The 17,507-nt window shown below is 35.4% G+C and overlaps 1 protein-coding gene across 1 annotated transcript in view; it reads left to right on the top strand.

The window, feature by feature from the left end:
• Positions 1 to 16,497, top strand: part of RSRC1 (arginine and serine rich coiled-coil 1) — a 412,972-nt gene extending 396,475 nt beyond the window's left edge. Inside the window, exons 8-10 of the mRNA XM_064585904.1 lie at positions 6,489 to 6,595; positions 14,338 to 14,490; positions 15,147 to 16,497. Coding sequence (XP_064441974.1) covers positions 6,489 to 6,595; positions 14,338 to 14,490; positions 15,147 to 15,239 — 353 coding nt within the window. The 3' untranslated portion in view covers positions 15,240 to 16,497. The remainder of the gene's footprint in view (positions 1 to 6,488; positions 6,596 to 14,337; positions 14,491 to 15,146) is intronic.
• Positions 16,498 to 17,507: the final 1,010 nt, after the last annotated feature.

The raw sequence follows: 17,507 nt of genomic DNA, 5'->3' as shown, positions 1-17,507 counted from the left end.
CCGGATCTGGGTCTTATGAACAGCCTAAAAATGCTGAGGTTAAATGCATTTCTAATATATGTTTTGCATGATTTATGGGAAAAAAAACTTACTTCACATGTACTCTTTTGAAGGAAAGCAATGGCTGTGTTCGTTAAAATTTGTGTTCATGAGAAATTGTTACAATAACTTTAGAATTTCAAGTAAGCTTTGTGGCTTTTTCCAGGTAGGTTTTGTATAGAGTTTACTGAGTAACTGTCTTTGTTTGTTTATTGACCAAATCCGTTGTTTGCTTTTTTTTATTCTTGTAACAGCACTTGAAAATGGTTTACATTTCAAAGACTATTTTGCTTTCAGTATCGATATTTTACCATAAACAGATTTCATGGATGTTTCCATTCTTGACTAAAATTTGAGTCAGTTTAAACTGAAAATAAGATATTCTTTTGTATTATTCATGTATTTATAGCAGTACTATTAGTATATAAATATTTTTTTACTGGAAGAGTAGCATGAGTACCTCAATAACTATGAGGCCAACTGACCCAAACTCTTTGTAACATAAAATGCATTTTAACTTTGGGGAAATTCATAAAATATTAATATTCAGAAGTCAGTTGAAGATGAGATTTTCATGTGTAAGATACCTTTCATGAAACGCATGTTGGCAGTTATCCCATGATTACATCTTGGGTAATAGTGCCACCTGCTGTTCTCAGCCTGGTATTGCTGCCAGTTTAGAGTGGTTTGTGTCTACAAATGGAATATAGATTAAAATTTTGCCTTTTCAAAAGAAGGTTTATATTGGACCTTAACATCTGTACTAACTGATCTTTGTGTATCACTTGATAATATTTTTTAAGTCTGTAACAGTTGTATCATGTAAAATTTCAAATATAACTTGAAATGGTTGGTGAGCCTAATTTGTATGTTAACATCAACAGTAATGAACAAAATGTTCAATTTTAATTTTTTATCACAAAAGGAACAAAATGATTTTCCATGCAGTGAGTTAGTATTGATTGTTTTTAGTCTGTAGTGACTTTGCTTTCTGACTCCAGTATTTTTTATTTTACTATGAAATATGTATCCCTTCTACTGAAATTGTACAAACTACTTATGAAAGTAGTTTGAAAGTCATTTTATGAAAGTCATTTTATTTACCAATAATGTGTTTATCAGAAATGCTAATAGATACCTTTCCTTCGTGTTTACCATGTTAATGTTTAAAAACATCCTATAATTTTGATTTCTCCCAGTAACGTTGTTCCTTGTCTTTATTTTTACCTCACGGCTGTGAATAAAAGATACTTTATATGCTAGGCATTCATGCCAAGCATATAAATGATGAGTTTTCATTCACATTTTTCCTATTCTTAAAAGTGGTAAAGAATTTTTCAATGACAAATTGGCATGTAAAACTTAAGAGCCTTAATTTAAAACGATTTACTGTATGTTATTGATGTGTTTTATTCTGCTTCCCAAAATGACAGGATTATATTCAAGACCTATATTTGTGGGCATTGATATTTGAATTTTGAGTATGAAGCCCTTTAAAACATGTTTTATGCCTGTTTTCAAACAGAATGAAGCTGAGCTATTTACAAGACTAAAAATGTAAACCTCCCATGAATTTTTCAAATTTTAACTTAAATATCTCTCTTACTCTTTAATTTAAATATCACTGGTAAAATGTTTCCCACATTGAAAGGAAAAAGCTACATTGGTTTATTTTCATATTGTACGTCAGGCAAACTGGCTTTCTCTTATCTGCCCTGTCACTTTGTTAGTCCTGAAGTGATCTTTAAAGAAACACAAAGATAACGTTCTGGTTTTCTCTAATCTTTTTCCTTCCTTCCTTTATAATTTCTCCAATGCTATTTTGTTAAACATGCTGGCCCTTGGGCCAGCTTTTGTGATAATACTTTTATTTGTATTAGGAGCTGGTTGTATGTCCATATTTGAAGCTGCAAACACTATAAGCTTTAGACATCAAATACTATTCGTGAGCTCACCTCTGACTTTTAATACTAATGATGTGCTTTGTAAATCCAAATGAGAGAATATGTTTGAGAAAAACCCAAGGCTTCAAATAGTTGATACATATGAGACATCATCCTGAAGTCTGAAATACTATCTTTTGGTTGGGAATTAATGATAGTGAAATAATTGTGAGACTAACTAAGACCTATACAAACAAGTGTATTTTCACATTGATGAATTAAAGTTGGATCACATGGAATGGTATCCATTATGACTTTTCTCTGCCATATTAACACTATTATACATATAAGTAATAAAGAATATCATCCACTGGTATAAGTATGTTCATATTAATAAATTAGCTGGGCAAAGAATCTTCTCATTTTATTTTTTTTTAATTTTATTTATTTATTCATGAGAGACAGAGAGAGTGAGAGAGGCAGAGGGAGAAGCAGGCTCCCAAGGAGCAGAGAGCCCGATGTGGCACTCGATCCCAGGACCCTGGGATCATGACCTGAGCCGAAGGCAGACGCTTAACCATCTGAGCCACCCAGGCGCCCGAATCTTCTCATTTTATGGTCTCAATTAGTACATTGCATAATTAAAATCCGCAGGAGCTTTTATTCTAAAGCATGTGGAACTATTTGCTCATCCATGACACTCTAACAGTACTTGCTTTTATGTTGTAAAATATATTCTTCCTAAGTTGGGAGTGTTGGCTCTAGCAGCGATTACTTCCAAACATTCCATGCATTATTTTTCACATGAGAAAGGACTGGTTAGAGCTATCAGGGACACATCTCCAGAAGACTGTCTTTCCCCTAAATAAACTGTAGGTTGCATAAGTCTATATAGTTACAATTTGCAGTCGGCCAAAAGTTGAAACAAAGATTTTTCATAAATTGTTAATTTTTATTGAAATTATTAAACCAAATTTCTTTTCATACTCTTTATAACACTTAGCATTTTAATCTTAGATCTGCAGGGATGTAAAAATTACTTTAATGCAAACAACTACCTTATTGTCAAACCACTTTTTATGGTTGTTTCTTAGAATGTAAATCTAGTTATTGTCCATGAAGTCTAAAATCCCAAAAATTTTTAGGTGCTTGTTGAATTCAGCTATGTATTCATATCATCTTAGAGCAAGAGCTTAAACAGTGAGTGTGTGAACCATAATGTTGCATTTTTCCTTCCCAGCCTAGCATGTGAAAAAAAAGAAACAAAAATATGAAACAATACATTTCTTAAAGCAATAACTGGAAAAGCAAAAGACTGAAAACAACTCAAATGACCACCTATAAGGCATTGGTGGAAAAAAGCTATCATAAAACCATAAAATAGATAACTATACAGCTGTAAAATAGAATAGGGAAGTCTCTATACTGGGGTAGGGTGATATTGAAGACATAATGTATGGTATGTTAATTTTGTATAAGAAAGAAGAGAATATGTATACTTATATTTTCAGAAAGAAACAAAGGAAGGATAAAAACCGAAACCTAATAAAAATGGCTAACTATGGATTGGGGGAAGAACTGAAAGAACAGGATAGGAAAGGAAACCTAGACTCTTCTGAATGATGTTTTGTGTTTTGACTTTGGAATCGTGTTTTATGCAACTAAAAAGCAAATATTAAAGACAGGAAACAACAAGTGTTGTCAAGGACATGGAGAAAAGGGAACCCTTGTGCACTCTTGGTGGGAATGTAAATTGGTGCAGCCACTGTGGAAAAACAGTATGGAGGTTCCTCAAAAAATTAAAAATAGAATTACCACATGGTCCAGTAATTCCACAATTCCACTTCTAAGTATTTACCCAAAGAAAACAAAAACACAAATTCAAAAAGATCTATGACCCCTGTGTCTATTGCAGCATTATTTACAGTAGCCAAGATATGGAAGCAACCTAAGTGTCCACTGATAGGTGAATGGGCAAAGAAGATGCGGTATGTGCACACACACACACACACACTGGAATATTACTCAGCCGTTTTAAAAAGGGATGAAATCTTGCCATTTGCAACAACATGGATGAACCTAGAGGCTATTATGCTAAGTGACATAAGTCGGACAGAAAAAGGAAAATACTATATGATTTCGCTTACATGTGGAATCTAAAAAGCAAAACAAAACAAGTGAATAACAAAAAGCAGAATCATATCTACAAATACAGAGAATAAACTGCCAGTTGCCAGAGGGGAGGAGGGTTGGGAGATGGGCAAAATGGGTGAAGGGGAGTGAGAGGTACAGGTTTCCAGTAATGGAATGAATAAGTCGTGGGAACAAAAGGTATAGTATAGGGAATATAGTCAATGGTATTATAATAGCATTTTATGGTGATGGTAGCTACACTTACGGTGAGCATAGCAGAACATATAGAATTGTTGAATTACTGTGTTGTATACCTGAAACTAATGTAACATTGTGTGTCAACTATACTCAAATAAAAAAATATTAATCAAAAGGACAACAGAACAAAAACCAAGGTTAAATCAAAAATGAATTGAAACAAATTGAACCTAGCTAGATATCTAGTTGGTAGCATAATCACATGGAGAATTATTTTAGGTAACTTTAGAGTATACTGTTTTGACATTTCATCAGTGGAATAATTCCTGAGATAAAAAGAACCATAAAGGAATTTTAAACTGTATTAATTCATCTTATTAATAGTGATATCAATCTTTTTATTTTGAAACTAATGCATACTCGACTCATATTAAGAGAAACAAGTAAGTACTTTTGATCATATCATTAAGATCTTTAAAGTGAGAGAAAAGATAATACAAATATAAAATCAGAGACTTTAAAATTCCTCTAATCTTTAATTTGATTGATAGTATCAGCATGAACTCATATTACTTTTTTTTCTTAAAATATGCATTTCCTGTCCCACCCACTGAAAAAGCTGAGAAGCAGTGACAATCCAGGAACAGTGAAACCCCTGGTGCCCAAGTTACTGTCTTTAAACATCATTCCCCACTAAAAGCAGTCCGAGCCATTTGGAGAAATAGCTAATTTCAGGTCTTGGGCAGGAACTGTACAAGATGAGCCCAGAACTTCTTGTCACCCCTTAATTATAAGGAATCATATCAAAAGGATGCAGGGCCAACTTCAGGAGGTCCCCACTACCCAAAGGCAGAATAATTTGAGCAACAAAATATGAAAATGATTACATGGAGTAAAATATGTTAAATATACAAATATTCAGGAACTCATAATGCTCATCTTTGGATCAAAATTGACAAGTAAAGGGAAAAATTAAACATTTATTCTGCCTTTCCTGTACAGACTGTTCTTTACAGTCAGCAAGGGAAGTTCTTCACAACAGAGGAATCAAAGCTAATAAATGCAGGGAGAATAATAGAATTGCAAAATCACCATTTTGCAACATTAAGTGAAATAATGGATCTAATCAACAAACATTAATGTCTGCCAAAAACATTAAGTGAATTGTTGATGAAGAACTTTATAATAGGGCCAGGCTGACATCACCTTGGACCCACTGATCAATCTTAACATCTTTAAAATTAGGGGAAGCATGTCCCGATACTGTGTAATGGGAATTATGCAGCATCACCTATGATGTATCCTTGACCAAAAGAAATTGAACCTGAATCTTATCTAGCCTCTACACCTCACTATTGGTTTACACAAAATATGAGGAATAGAGGAACATGTTAAATGACATCATAAGAATAAAATCATCCAGATCTAGAATGTAGAAAATTTTCAAGTGTAAATGATCCATTCTCTTCAATAAATAAATGGCAATGAAAGGGAGGGCCTGAGGACTGTCAGTGATTAAAAGGGATTTAAGATACTTATCAACCAAGTCTAATGTGTGGACCTTGTTTGGATCCTGTTTCAAACAAACTACCTGTAAAAAGAAATTTTTTTTGGACAATCAGTGAAAATTAAACATGGACTCTATCAGATGATATTAAGGCATTATTGATAATATTGTTGGATGTGAAGATGGTATTATAGTTATATTACTGTTTGGTTTTTTTAAGTCCTTATCTGAAATGCCTACTAAATATTTAGGGGTGATATGGCATGATGTCTGGGAGGTACTTTTGAGTACTCCAGATCTACCCAAAAAAATAAAGTGACGATCAATAAATAAGTAACAGAGTTCATGACTATAGAAGCTGGTGATGGGTGCAGGTGGATTCATTGTGCTGTTAATTCCTTTTATATGTATTTCCATAATAAGTTTTTTTTTTTTTAAAGCCCTCCCATGAGATTAGCCCAGATTAGCTTGCATCATTATAGCAGTACCTTCTCAGCAATCTTTTATTAGGTTTTAGGTGAGAGACTTGGTGTGTAGGAATGTGTATTTGTGGATCTCAAGGGGAAAATAGTTTTTTATTAGAGCTTAACTATAACATCTTTTCATCCAGTTAAATTCCAGAAGTCATAAAATTACTTCATAGAAAGAAAGAACCTTGCTTAGAATACTGTTGTTAACAAGCTTACACACCAAAATACACTGACATCATACCCTTTTTTTTTTTTTAGACCAAGCCACCCTGGTTGAACAAGTAAAAAGAGTAAAAGAAATTGAAGCCATTGAAAGTGATTCTTTTGTTCAGCAGACATTCAGATCAAGTAAAGAAGTCAAAAAGGTAAGTTTTCATCCAGACATTATGAATAAGCCTTTAGAATCCCACTGAGGAGATGCTTTATTAATGGATTTGACTTAAATGTAAGTGCTTCTTCTAACAGATAGATGAAGTAGGGTGAGCGAGTGTCAGCGTGTTATTGAGAGAGAGAGAATGAATCAGTGAGAAGCAGTTCAAGTTTAACTTGTAAAAATGTATCTGATGCCATTTTTTATTTTAAAATTCACTGAGAAGACAAAGTAAAATGTCAACAGTTCTAAAGCAGTAATATGCATTTCATGAACATATAGTTTTCTTTTCAAGTGTCTACATCTACTTTCTGAATTGACACTGCTAGAGAAAAGTTAGAAGAGAGCTTTAACAATCCGATTATTACCCAAATAGTAACATGTGTCTGCACTCTTTGCCCAGATTGGTATCACTTATTCAACTCCAGTAAAAGGAGTTTTGATTGGCGTTTTATTTCTGTTGAATATTGCATGTATTCTTTCAATTATTATCAGGACCACCTTTAGGAATCTGTTCCTTTAGTCAGAAAAGGCATTCTACTGTGAGATACATGTATTCTTTAATAACATACATGTAGTAAAGACATGGTATTGTTACCCACTTATTCAAAAATATTCTACAGCTGTAAATATATTAATGACTGTATAGCATCCTGCTGACAAATTTATCATAATTCATTTATTTTTTTCCTCTGACACTAGATAATTTAAGTAGTTGTAAGCTTGAAAGTATTAATACATGTTTGTAAATATCCATTATTATCAATTTTTCAAGATGGAGTTACTCACTTAAGGTTAATATTATTTATTTCTACACATGTTCCCAAAATCATCCTCCACTAACATCCCAATCCAGATTCTGCCCACAAGTCCAAGGAGAGATCTGCCTCTCACACCATGGTTAACACCAAGTCCTTTTTCACATTTACTTACCTGCTAGGTGTAGTCAGGCAAAAATTGACCTTTTGTCCTCCTATTAGCATTTCTTTTGTTGCTTGTGACATGAACATCTTTTCAGTTACCATACACTTTTTAAATCTTCCTGGAGAAGTGACTCGAGCATGTGCTGATGCCTGAGTGTGCAGCACCAGCCATCCCTGGTTAACCCGTGGTCCCTGCCTTCATTTGCTGATTTCATTTGAACTTTTTGTAAAAGTTTGCCACCACAACTCCTAAAAAATGGTGGAACTGTAAAATGGACATCCATAAGTATAGTTGCTCATTTTATTTAATATCTTACTCTTGAATATCTTGCATATTAAAAGGTCATTCATATGCCCCCAAAGAATTGTAATTTACTTTTAAATTTACTTTCCTAATATTTGTTTTCTGAGGTTCACCCTGACTTCCCAGCTCTCACTGGACTCAAGATAAACAGCATTTTCTTTCTGTGGAAATACTTATTCCTCTCTAGTTAATATACCAGGTTTTCCTCTAAACAACTTTTTCCCTTTTGATACTAATTATTAATAATAAACTTATTTTTGGGCGCCTGGGTGGCTCAGTCAGTTAAGCGTCTGCCTTCAGCTCAGGTTATGGTCCCAGGGTCCTGGGATTGAGCCCCTGGGATCGGGCTCCCTGCTCAGTGGGGAGTCTGCTTCTCCCTCTGCCCTTCCCCCCCCTGCTCGTGATCTCTCTCTCTCAAATAAATAAAATCCTTTAAAAAAATTTTTAAAATAATAATAATAATATACTTATTTTTATTTCCATTGTTTTTCCTCCAAAATACTGGCAGCTTCTCCAATAACTAGCAAAACCAGCAATGAGCAAGGAAATTGATCAGAAGTGTACCTGATAAAGAGGAAGGAGGATGGGGCTTTGGGCTCAAAGAGATCTGAGTTTGAATCTTAACTCTCACACTTCCTGCCATGATTTATGGTCTTTAGCAAGCTTCTCAACTTCTTCATCCCTCAATTTCCAAATCCATAAAATAGAACCAATAATACCTACTTTTTGGAGTTGTTGAGGAGTAAATATAATGAGTATCAAATATCTAACATGGTTCTTGATCCCATAAATGCTTATTTTTAAATAACATCCTCTAGCACCTAAATTATTCTGTATCTAAGTACATTCTGTAAACTAAGCATAGCGCTTAAAAACTTCTACTGTAGGTGCTCAGTCTGTTTTTGTTTTTGTTTTTTTTTTAAGATGTATTTATTTGACAGAGAGAGACACAGCGAGAGAGGGAACAAAAGCAGGGGGAGTGGGAGAGGGAGAAGCAGGCTTCCTGCAGAGCACAGAGCTCCATGCAGGGCTCGATCCCAGGACCCTGGGATCATGACTTGAGCCGAAGGCAGACGCTTAACGACTGAGCCACCCAGGAGCCCAGGTGCTCAGTCTGTCTTAAGTATCAACACCTTACCCCATTTACATTTTTTAATATTCCCCAAGTTTCCATGCTCACCAGTAAGGCAGACCTCTTGCTGAGAAAACAGAAAATCTTTAGATCTGGTTTTACCTTAAAAGTCTTTTGAAAGGTATAAATGTAAAATATCTGTATATTTCAATTCCAGAATTAGTAATGTTTTCACCTCATTGTATCCCCTAGAAAAGTTTTGAAAGATTATTTCCCCTTAACCTCTGAAGGTTATTAATCTTAAGCTAACTGACTAAATCCAAGAGAAAAAAGTCTTCTTCCTCAATCTCTAATAAAAGCCTGTATAGTTAAATGGCTTTCCATGGGACCAATATAAAGGAATTTCACCTATATCTCTGATCAAAGGGACCATCATTATTAATTATTTTAATAACTAGTTTCTGTTGTTTCAGTGTTCAATGCCAAGTTGGAATTTTCACTCACCTTCAATATAGCTTTTCTTGCACTTCTAATTCAGATGCCACCTTTAGGGATAGAGAGGATTAAGATGAAATAGGGGCCTCTAGGGGCACCTGGGTGGCTCAGTTGGTTAAGCATCTGACTGTTGATTTCAGTTCAGGTCATGATCTCAGGGTCGTGAGATTGAGCCCCACGTGAGGCTCTACACTCAGTAGGGAGTCTACTTGAGATTCTCTCTCTCCCTTTCCTTCTGCCCCTCCCCCGCAACACATGCTCTCGCTCTCTCTAAAATAAATAAATAAATCTTTTTTAAAAAAAGATGAAACAGGGGCCTCTCAATTTCATAAGGAATGTTCATGAATCTGTGCAAGAAAAACCTATCTACTGTTTCAGCTGTCTTTTAAAAGAGGTGGCCCTTAACAATAATTCACACAAAGAAATAAAATCAATTCTGGAAGGCCTTGAGCTGGCTAGTTCTAGATTGGATAAGTATGAGGGAGAAGCAAAAGCAACCTAGAAATATTAATCCAGCACTGTGAGTTGAGCCACTTAAAAATGTATGTAATTAAAATATTTTACCAACATTTATTTCTTTCCTCTAAAATTAAAACCAAATAACAATAAATCTTAGGTTTAGCAGTTAGGAAGCAGTGGTCAAAAGCATGATATGTAGGGTCAGACAGATGCAGGGTCAGGTCTGATTCTGTCATTTACTGGCTATGTGTCCTTAAACCACATGATAACCCCATGGCTCTCTTATCTTAAAAGGGAGGTAATACCCCTGGCAGAAGTTTTTATAAGGATGAGCAAGATACTTTACATAAAATAGTTAGCCAAGCACCTGACACTCAGGAAATAAAAGCTGTTATTATTCTTCCTCTCCCTGCTTCTGCTCCACCTCTTCCTCTTCCTGAATGCTCAGGGCTGCATTTGTCTCTGGCTTCCTTAAAAGGAATTGGAGATGCAAGGATTCTCATTTTGGTTGGGTCACAGCTTGTTTTATGTAATTTTTTATGGTTTATAGACCCTACAATTCTCATTGGAAACTTGGTGACCTATTGTATTCCTAAGCAAATAATTTAAAAAGTACTTTACAGCTTTATGTAGTAGCTTACTGGTTTAGTGTACAGACAGCAGCTTTGAGCCAATTTGTTTCAGCCCAGCATTTGGAAACATTAAAGCATGAAGCAAATGTTGTAAAACAATGTTGTAACATAGCCCCATTTTGTTTTTTATATTTAAATAACTTGAAGTGACTAAAATAATAATAGCTACCAATAATACTAGACATTTAGCATATGTAAGTTATCTAAAATCCCAGTAACCTTTATTTAAAACTAAGCAAGCTGAGGCTCAGCAAATTTTATTACCCATGGTCAAAGTGCTAATAAATGACAAGAGCATCCACACAAAATTTATTCAACTCCAGAGCCCATGTTTGTTTTTACTCATCCAATGTCTCTCATAATTGTGAACTCAGTGCACGTTCCCTATTGAAGTATAAAGAAAGCATTCACTAACAGGGGAGTATGCTTAAAAAAAAAAAAGAAGAAGATGGCATTTACCTTGGTGAATGTACAACAGTCTAAAGTATTAGCCATCTAACACTGGACTTTTATTAGTCACTGCATTTCAAAATGATCAGAAAAGCAGTGATGGGCCAACAGTGAATAAATTTACACTCAACTGTAATATAAAACAGAAGGCCAATTTATTAGTTTAGAAAACGGTATCCCTTTCCAGTTTCTAAAATGTCTGTGTCTGCAATATAAGGTAGCGATTCAGGATGCCCAAGAAGCTGAATTATTTATCAGGAGATTACTTAGCAAAAGGAGGTAAATTATCTTGAGGACCATTTCACCCAGATCATGGGGAGATAGGAGCTATCCCTGATGCACAGCAAAGACTAACTCTCTTGAGGACTGAATTACTCATGACCCAGGTTTCAACATCTTTCTCTTCTGGACAGTTCTACACACATTGGCATAAATTTTATATCTTTGAAAAAGGCTTCTCTATACTAACCACCCCTTCAGTTGATAGAGTCTTTCTTCAGCTGTGTGAATTCCACTAATTAAGCTAAGGAGCGGTTACCAGAAAGTGGCTATTTCCAATAACATGCTAGACATGTGTCTCCGTCAACATATATAGATTTAACAGGTTAACTCTCTGCAATCATCTCTCTCTTGTGTGAGTAGATAATTGGTAGTTCCTGCTATATCATCTTCAAGAACCAAGATGCAGTTTGTTTCCAAACTTCTGTCCCAAATAAGCTTATTGCCAGTTATTCAACCCTAAAATAGTTGTAGCTGGCAGACACCCCGCTATGTTCAGAAAGAGGATAAATAACCCTAAAGCAGCAGGGTCTAACTTACTCTTTTACTTGAAGTACATTTTAAAACAAGTTTTCCAAACTGAACCACCAGGTGGCAGTGCTACTCAAAGCCAGATACTTGATAGTGGCCATGTTGTGGGTTTTTTTATAGTCAAAATTTCTCCAACAGTTTTCCTCACTTAAATAAAGAAGCAGGGCGCCTGGGCGGCTCAGTTGTTAAGCGTCTGCCTTCAGCTCGGGTCATGATCCCAGAGTCCTGGGATCGAGTCCCACATCGGGCTCCCTGCTCTGCAAGAAGCCTGCTTCTCCCTCTCCCCTTCCCCCTGCTTGTGTTCCTGCTCTCGCTGTCTCTCTCTCTGTCAAATAAATAAATAAAATCTTTAAAAAAAATAAAAAATAAAGAAGCAATTGATGATTCCTGTCATATATTTTTTAATTATCCACTTAAATAGTAACTTCCATGCTCTGGTCCTAATCTCTGAAAACTTTACCTGAAATGTACATAAGCACTTCTCCAAGAAAATGTTAATGTACCGTAGGTATAAACAGAATGAGACCAGTTCACTTTTATAATAGAATGTTATCTCTGCCGCCTGAATATGTGCGATCCACATCTTTGGCAACTAGAATAACAACACTCCACAATTCTTCAAGGCAGTTCAATACTGCCAGTCTCCTAGCTGAGCCCTATCAAAGCATGGCTAAGACAGGCAGAATGACATGCTCTTCTGTTCTCTGCATGCAGCATAGACCAAAAAATGATGTCTGGACGTCATTAGATTAGCATACTTCCCACCTTTCCCTATGCAGAATGTTGGGCTTTACTGATCTACGTCCTCCGTTTTATAAAGGGTCAGTATAATATCATACAGGGCTGTAGGCCTTCTAGGCCTAGTATGTTGGAAATATAGAAAGGTTTGACACCTGGGGGTGGAGGTGGGGGGAGTATTGGCTTCAAAATACAAGAAGAAAACTGCCAGATTTAACAGTTATTTTTTTAAGTATCTCTATGTCCCTTGTTACAATGTGATTATGTCTTTATTTTGATATCTATTTGTAAGTTATCTGTCGGTTCCATTAGCAAAATGTGATCTCCACTTGGTACAGGGAACATACCTATTTTACTCTCCCTTGTGTACCCAGTGCTTAGCAGTTAGTAGCACTCAATAAATACTGAAGATGGATATCCAGTTCTAAGATAAATCATTCTAAGAAAGGATTAACTAATTTGTGTAGGTTTCATTTTCTAGATGTTTTTCCCAGTGACATCTGTTTTACCCTTCACTCAGAGAAGTAGATGTTCAGAAGTAGCTACATTAAAAGAAAATGGAGGTTCAAAAAGTACACATATAGAACCAGTAGGTGTAGAAAAAAGGCCGAGTAGTGGAATTGATCTCCCAGTCATCTTGGGTTTTTTTATTTTAATTTCCGATTTCAGCTTCTCATCTAGTCCATTTCATGTCATTCCTGCAGCCTTGCTGCTGATTAGCCACTTCCCTGGCCTTTTCCTTTCCCAGACAGGGAAGTATGGGAATTAGCGCAAGAGAGCACAGCATGACTGGCCTCTTCCAGGCAGCAGCAGTGATTTCTCGGTCCTCGCATCCGCAGCCCTGAGCCCAGCGCCTGGCACTAGTATTCCATGATGGAATATTATCATTCAGCAATAAAATCGAATGACGTACTGATACATGCTTCAGCCTTTCATGGAAGAACCTTGAAAGCATGCTCAATGAAAGAGGCCAGTCACAGAAAACAAAACAAACCCACAACAACAAGAAACTACATAATGTATGATCTTTTGTATGAAGTGTCCAGAATAAGCAAATCCATAGTGACAAAATAGATGATATGCATAGGGATGGGGAGGCTGGGAGAAATGGGGAGCAGTGACTGCTAATGGGTATGGGGTTTTGTGGGAGGAGGATGAAAATGTTCTGAGGTTGCTTGTGGTGTTGGTCGCAAAATTCTGTGGATATGCTGAAAGCTATATGAATTGTGATATGTGAATTATATCTCATTGAGGCTGTTATTTAAAAAGCAAAAACAGGGTGCCTGGGTGGCTCAGTCAGTTAAGCGTCTGCCTTCAGCTCAGGTCATGATCCTGGGGTCCTGGGATCGAGCCCCGCATCGGGCTCCCTGCTCAGCAGGAGTCTTCTTCTCCCTCTCCCACTACCCCTCCGCCCTGCTTGTGCTCTCTCTCTCTCAAATAAATATTTAGAAATAATAATAATAAAAATAAATAAAAAGCAAAAACAAAACCTTTGAATTTGCTTTTCATCTCTAAAGAGACCAAATGAATGCTGGAGATTTGTTGCTTGTTTTGACTAATAGAATTTAGATTTATGAAATGTGTTTTTCTATAGTATAGACACCTAAGTCCCAATTTCTCAAGACAAACATGCTGATCATAAAAAAAAAAATCAACATTTTCTCCATGTTTTTGTATTTTTTTGCCTGTTTTCAGAATTTTTCTTACTCATCACCCAGGGTCTTTTTATGATTAGTATTATCTCAAAGGAGACTAAATGAACAATTGCTATTCCAAATAAAAAATATTGTTAAGGCAGAATTTTAATTATATATTGTGATCTAATTAATAAAACATTTATGTATCATGTTTCAGTCCGTGGAGCCTAGTGAGGTGAAGCATGCAGCTGCGACATCGGGACCAGCAACAGTAGTTCCTGACCCTCCCAGTAGTGAAAAAGAAATAGACCCCAGCAGCATCCCCACTGCCATCAAGTACCAAGATGACAATTCTCTGGCCCATCCGAATGTAAGATCCTTAGATCTGAAGAATGTCCACTGAAGTCTACTTGACTGAAATGAATTCAAACTGTTGTCATTTTGTGCTGATGACAAAAAGACTGTTGGAGGAAATGGATTCATATATTCCTATTTGCTAGAAATAGGCAGCTGACCCCCATCCCTTAGAGCAGTTACATGGATTTGAATCTGGTATGATCCAAATCGTGTTGTCTGACTTTTAGAAGTAGTCTTCCTATGCTTAACAAAAATAGGCAAAAAGAAGAGGTTGGTTGGTTTTTTAAATCTGGCACTAAAAGATCTACTTCTGCCTCAGCTCTCATTGGTTCATTGAACTGAGCCTGTCACGGACATCGTATTTTACCATCTACTCTGAAGTCGTGTCATTCCGCTGTGTCTCTGAGAAAAAGCGTAGGAAATAAACTTCACAAAACACGGCATAAAATTGTTAACAAACAATGTTGCTATTACACTTTTTCTCCAAGACTTTCTAAACATTATTAATTCCAAATAGATTATCTTCAGTTGAGAAGTCACCAAAAGTTAAACAGTATCCAAATCTTGTGCTGAAAGATGTTTTCTGTAAAGGTAATTTATGTTACATAAGGTCAAATCCAAGTTATTGGCAAACAATAACATTTTTCCTTTTTCTTTTTCTTATTTCAGTTATTTATTGAGAAAGCTGATGCTGAGGAAAAGTGGTTCAAGAGATTAATTGCTCTCCGACAAGAAAGGTTAATGGGCAGTCCTGTGGCCTAAGTAATATATATATGGTTGAATTAACAGTAACATTGGAAATGTAGGTTTTTAAATCCCAATATTAACTTTTTACTCTTAAAAAGTGGTTAGCTGATTATGTGAAAAGGTAATATTTCATTCATTTTTCATGTAGGCTTGAATATTTGTTGATTTGAACTTAATCAAACATTGTGAATATTAAAACTAGTGTAAAATTTAATGCATGAAAATATCATACTGTTAATAAAGTTAATCCTAAAAATATCAGTGGTAAAATAAATGGTACACAGTAGTGTTTGAGTAAAACTGGAAAAATATCAAGTCGTCATTTAAGGATACAATTTTGATTAATCATGCATATGTAAGAATCAAACTATATGCTATCCATGTGAGATTTCATCTTCCATGTATTATGAAACCATTTTTGAATCTTTTATTTCACCTTATTGTAAAAATTTAGGCAGAATAAAAAGCACTGTAAACAATCTAAGTAGAATGAGCATGTTAATCCTAGAGGAAAAAAATATTTTTTGAAAAACGTTTCTTGAAAATTAAATAAATTGACAATTTATTGCTTAGAGATCAGCATTTACTAAGTGTTCCTTTTAAAAATGTTAGCAGATCCCAGCTCATTCCTCTAGAAACCATATGTTCATGGTAGACCTCATCAGTTGACCAAATACCCATGATGGGGAAATCATTTCTGAGAAAGCTGGTAAGAGCTCTCACTTCAGTCTTACTTACCCAACTGCTATTCCCTACAGAGGAAGCCAGCTAATTGTAATTTTGATAAAGCTATCTGTCATTGTAGAATACCTTTCTCTAGTAGCTGAATGAAAATCAAGTATGCATTCCATACTAAACATGCCAGAGATAAAGATTTCTAGGCCTTGCCTTACGAAACTAGTTTTCAACAGCTGACATGAATATTTCCCTTCTCTTTTGTTCTGTTGTCTGGTCTCACTCTAATTTGGTCTCTATGAAGACTGTGCCTTGGAATACAAGATAAACCTGTAAAGTTTTTAGGAGATTACCAATATATAGGACAGTTTAAAGCCATCTTTGTTATATTTCTGGAACTACTAAAATTCTAATTTCTGTTAAAAATTTTTTAAAAATAGGGGCGCTTGGCTTAGTCAGTTAAGCATCTGCCTTCAGCTCAGGTCATGATCCCGGGGTCCTGGGATTGAGCCCCACATTGGGCTCCTTGCTCAGTGGGGAGTCTGCTTCTCCCTCTCCTGCTCCCCCTACTTATGTTCTCCCTCTCTCTCTCTCTCTCTGTCAAATAAATAAATAAAATCTTTTAAAAATAAGTAAAAATTTTTTAAATATAAAGATTCCAGTTGCAAAAGGTATGGAAAATAGACTGATGACAAAATACTTGTTTTCATATAAACATGGTTCACATTCTAAGTAGGTGCTAGTGGTCTTTTCTTTTCTTATCTTTTCTCTTCTTTTTTAGCTGTAAGTAAAAGTGCCCAGCATAAACTCAGGTTTATGTGATCATTAATATAGATACACACATTTTTAGTGACTAAAAAAGGGAAATATTTTGTATTTCATTCTTTGCATAACTTGTAAACAGTAAAAGGACTCTCACTCTTTTGGAAAGTGTATTTTACAAGAATATGGGTTGTCATTTGGGCCACTAGTTATTCTCCAGAGAACCTGGAGTAGGCATTTTTTTCCAGTATGCCTGATCCTCCTTACCTATAACTAGTGAAAATATTGTGATCTCTGTTAATTATATTTAACACCCATGTTCCTTTGTGGCAAGTAGCCCAAATACAGAAGTTTAAATTACAGTTGACTTGTATTTTAAAGCTAAGTTTTTCACAGAGATGGAGAATCAAGTTATTTTTTTAACTAACTAAACTTTAGTCCCTGCAGGAACTCAATAACTATTCCCCTCCTTCCTGATTTCCACTATGATTCATTTTAATGTATTATTAACTTCATTTGCCTACATTCCTGTTGAAGACTACAATATTACCACACAAGCCAAATCAAATTTAATGAGAAAGACTTCAGAGAATACTATCAAATCTATCACCATACTCAAGCTAGGTGATGCATGCTGGCCTTCTTTAATATCCTAATATAATGAGTCTGTAAAACACAACAATCCCTTCAATGTCACTTGACTAATGATAACAATTTGGACTTACATGAGACCTTGGTGTTTATTGAAATGTTGACTTCATACAAAATAATGAGTGCTCGTAATATAAGTTGGGTTTTCATTTCTGACTACATTCTTAGGGAAAATGGAATAAGAACATTAAGTCA

This window comes from Mirounga angustirostris, unplaced genomic scaffold (genome assembly GCF_029215605.1).
Source record: "Mirounga angustirostris isolate CCGP_5_RB_7025 unplaced genomic scaffold, mMirAng1.0.hap1 SCAF_1, whole genome shotgun sequence".
NCBI lineage: Eukaryota > Metazoa > Chordata > Mammalia > Carnivora > Phocidae > Mirounga > Mirounga angustirostris.
The sequence above is the reverse complement of the archived record's forward strand: the minus strand, read 5'-3'. Positions and strand labels throughout refer to the sequence as shown.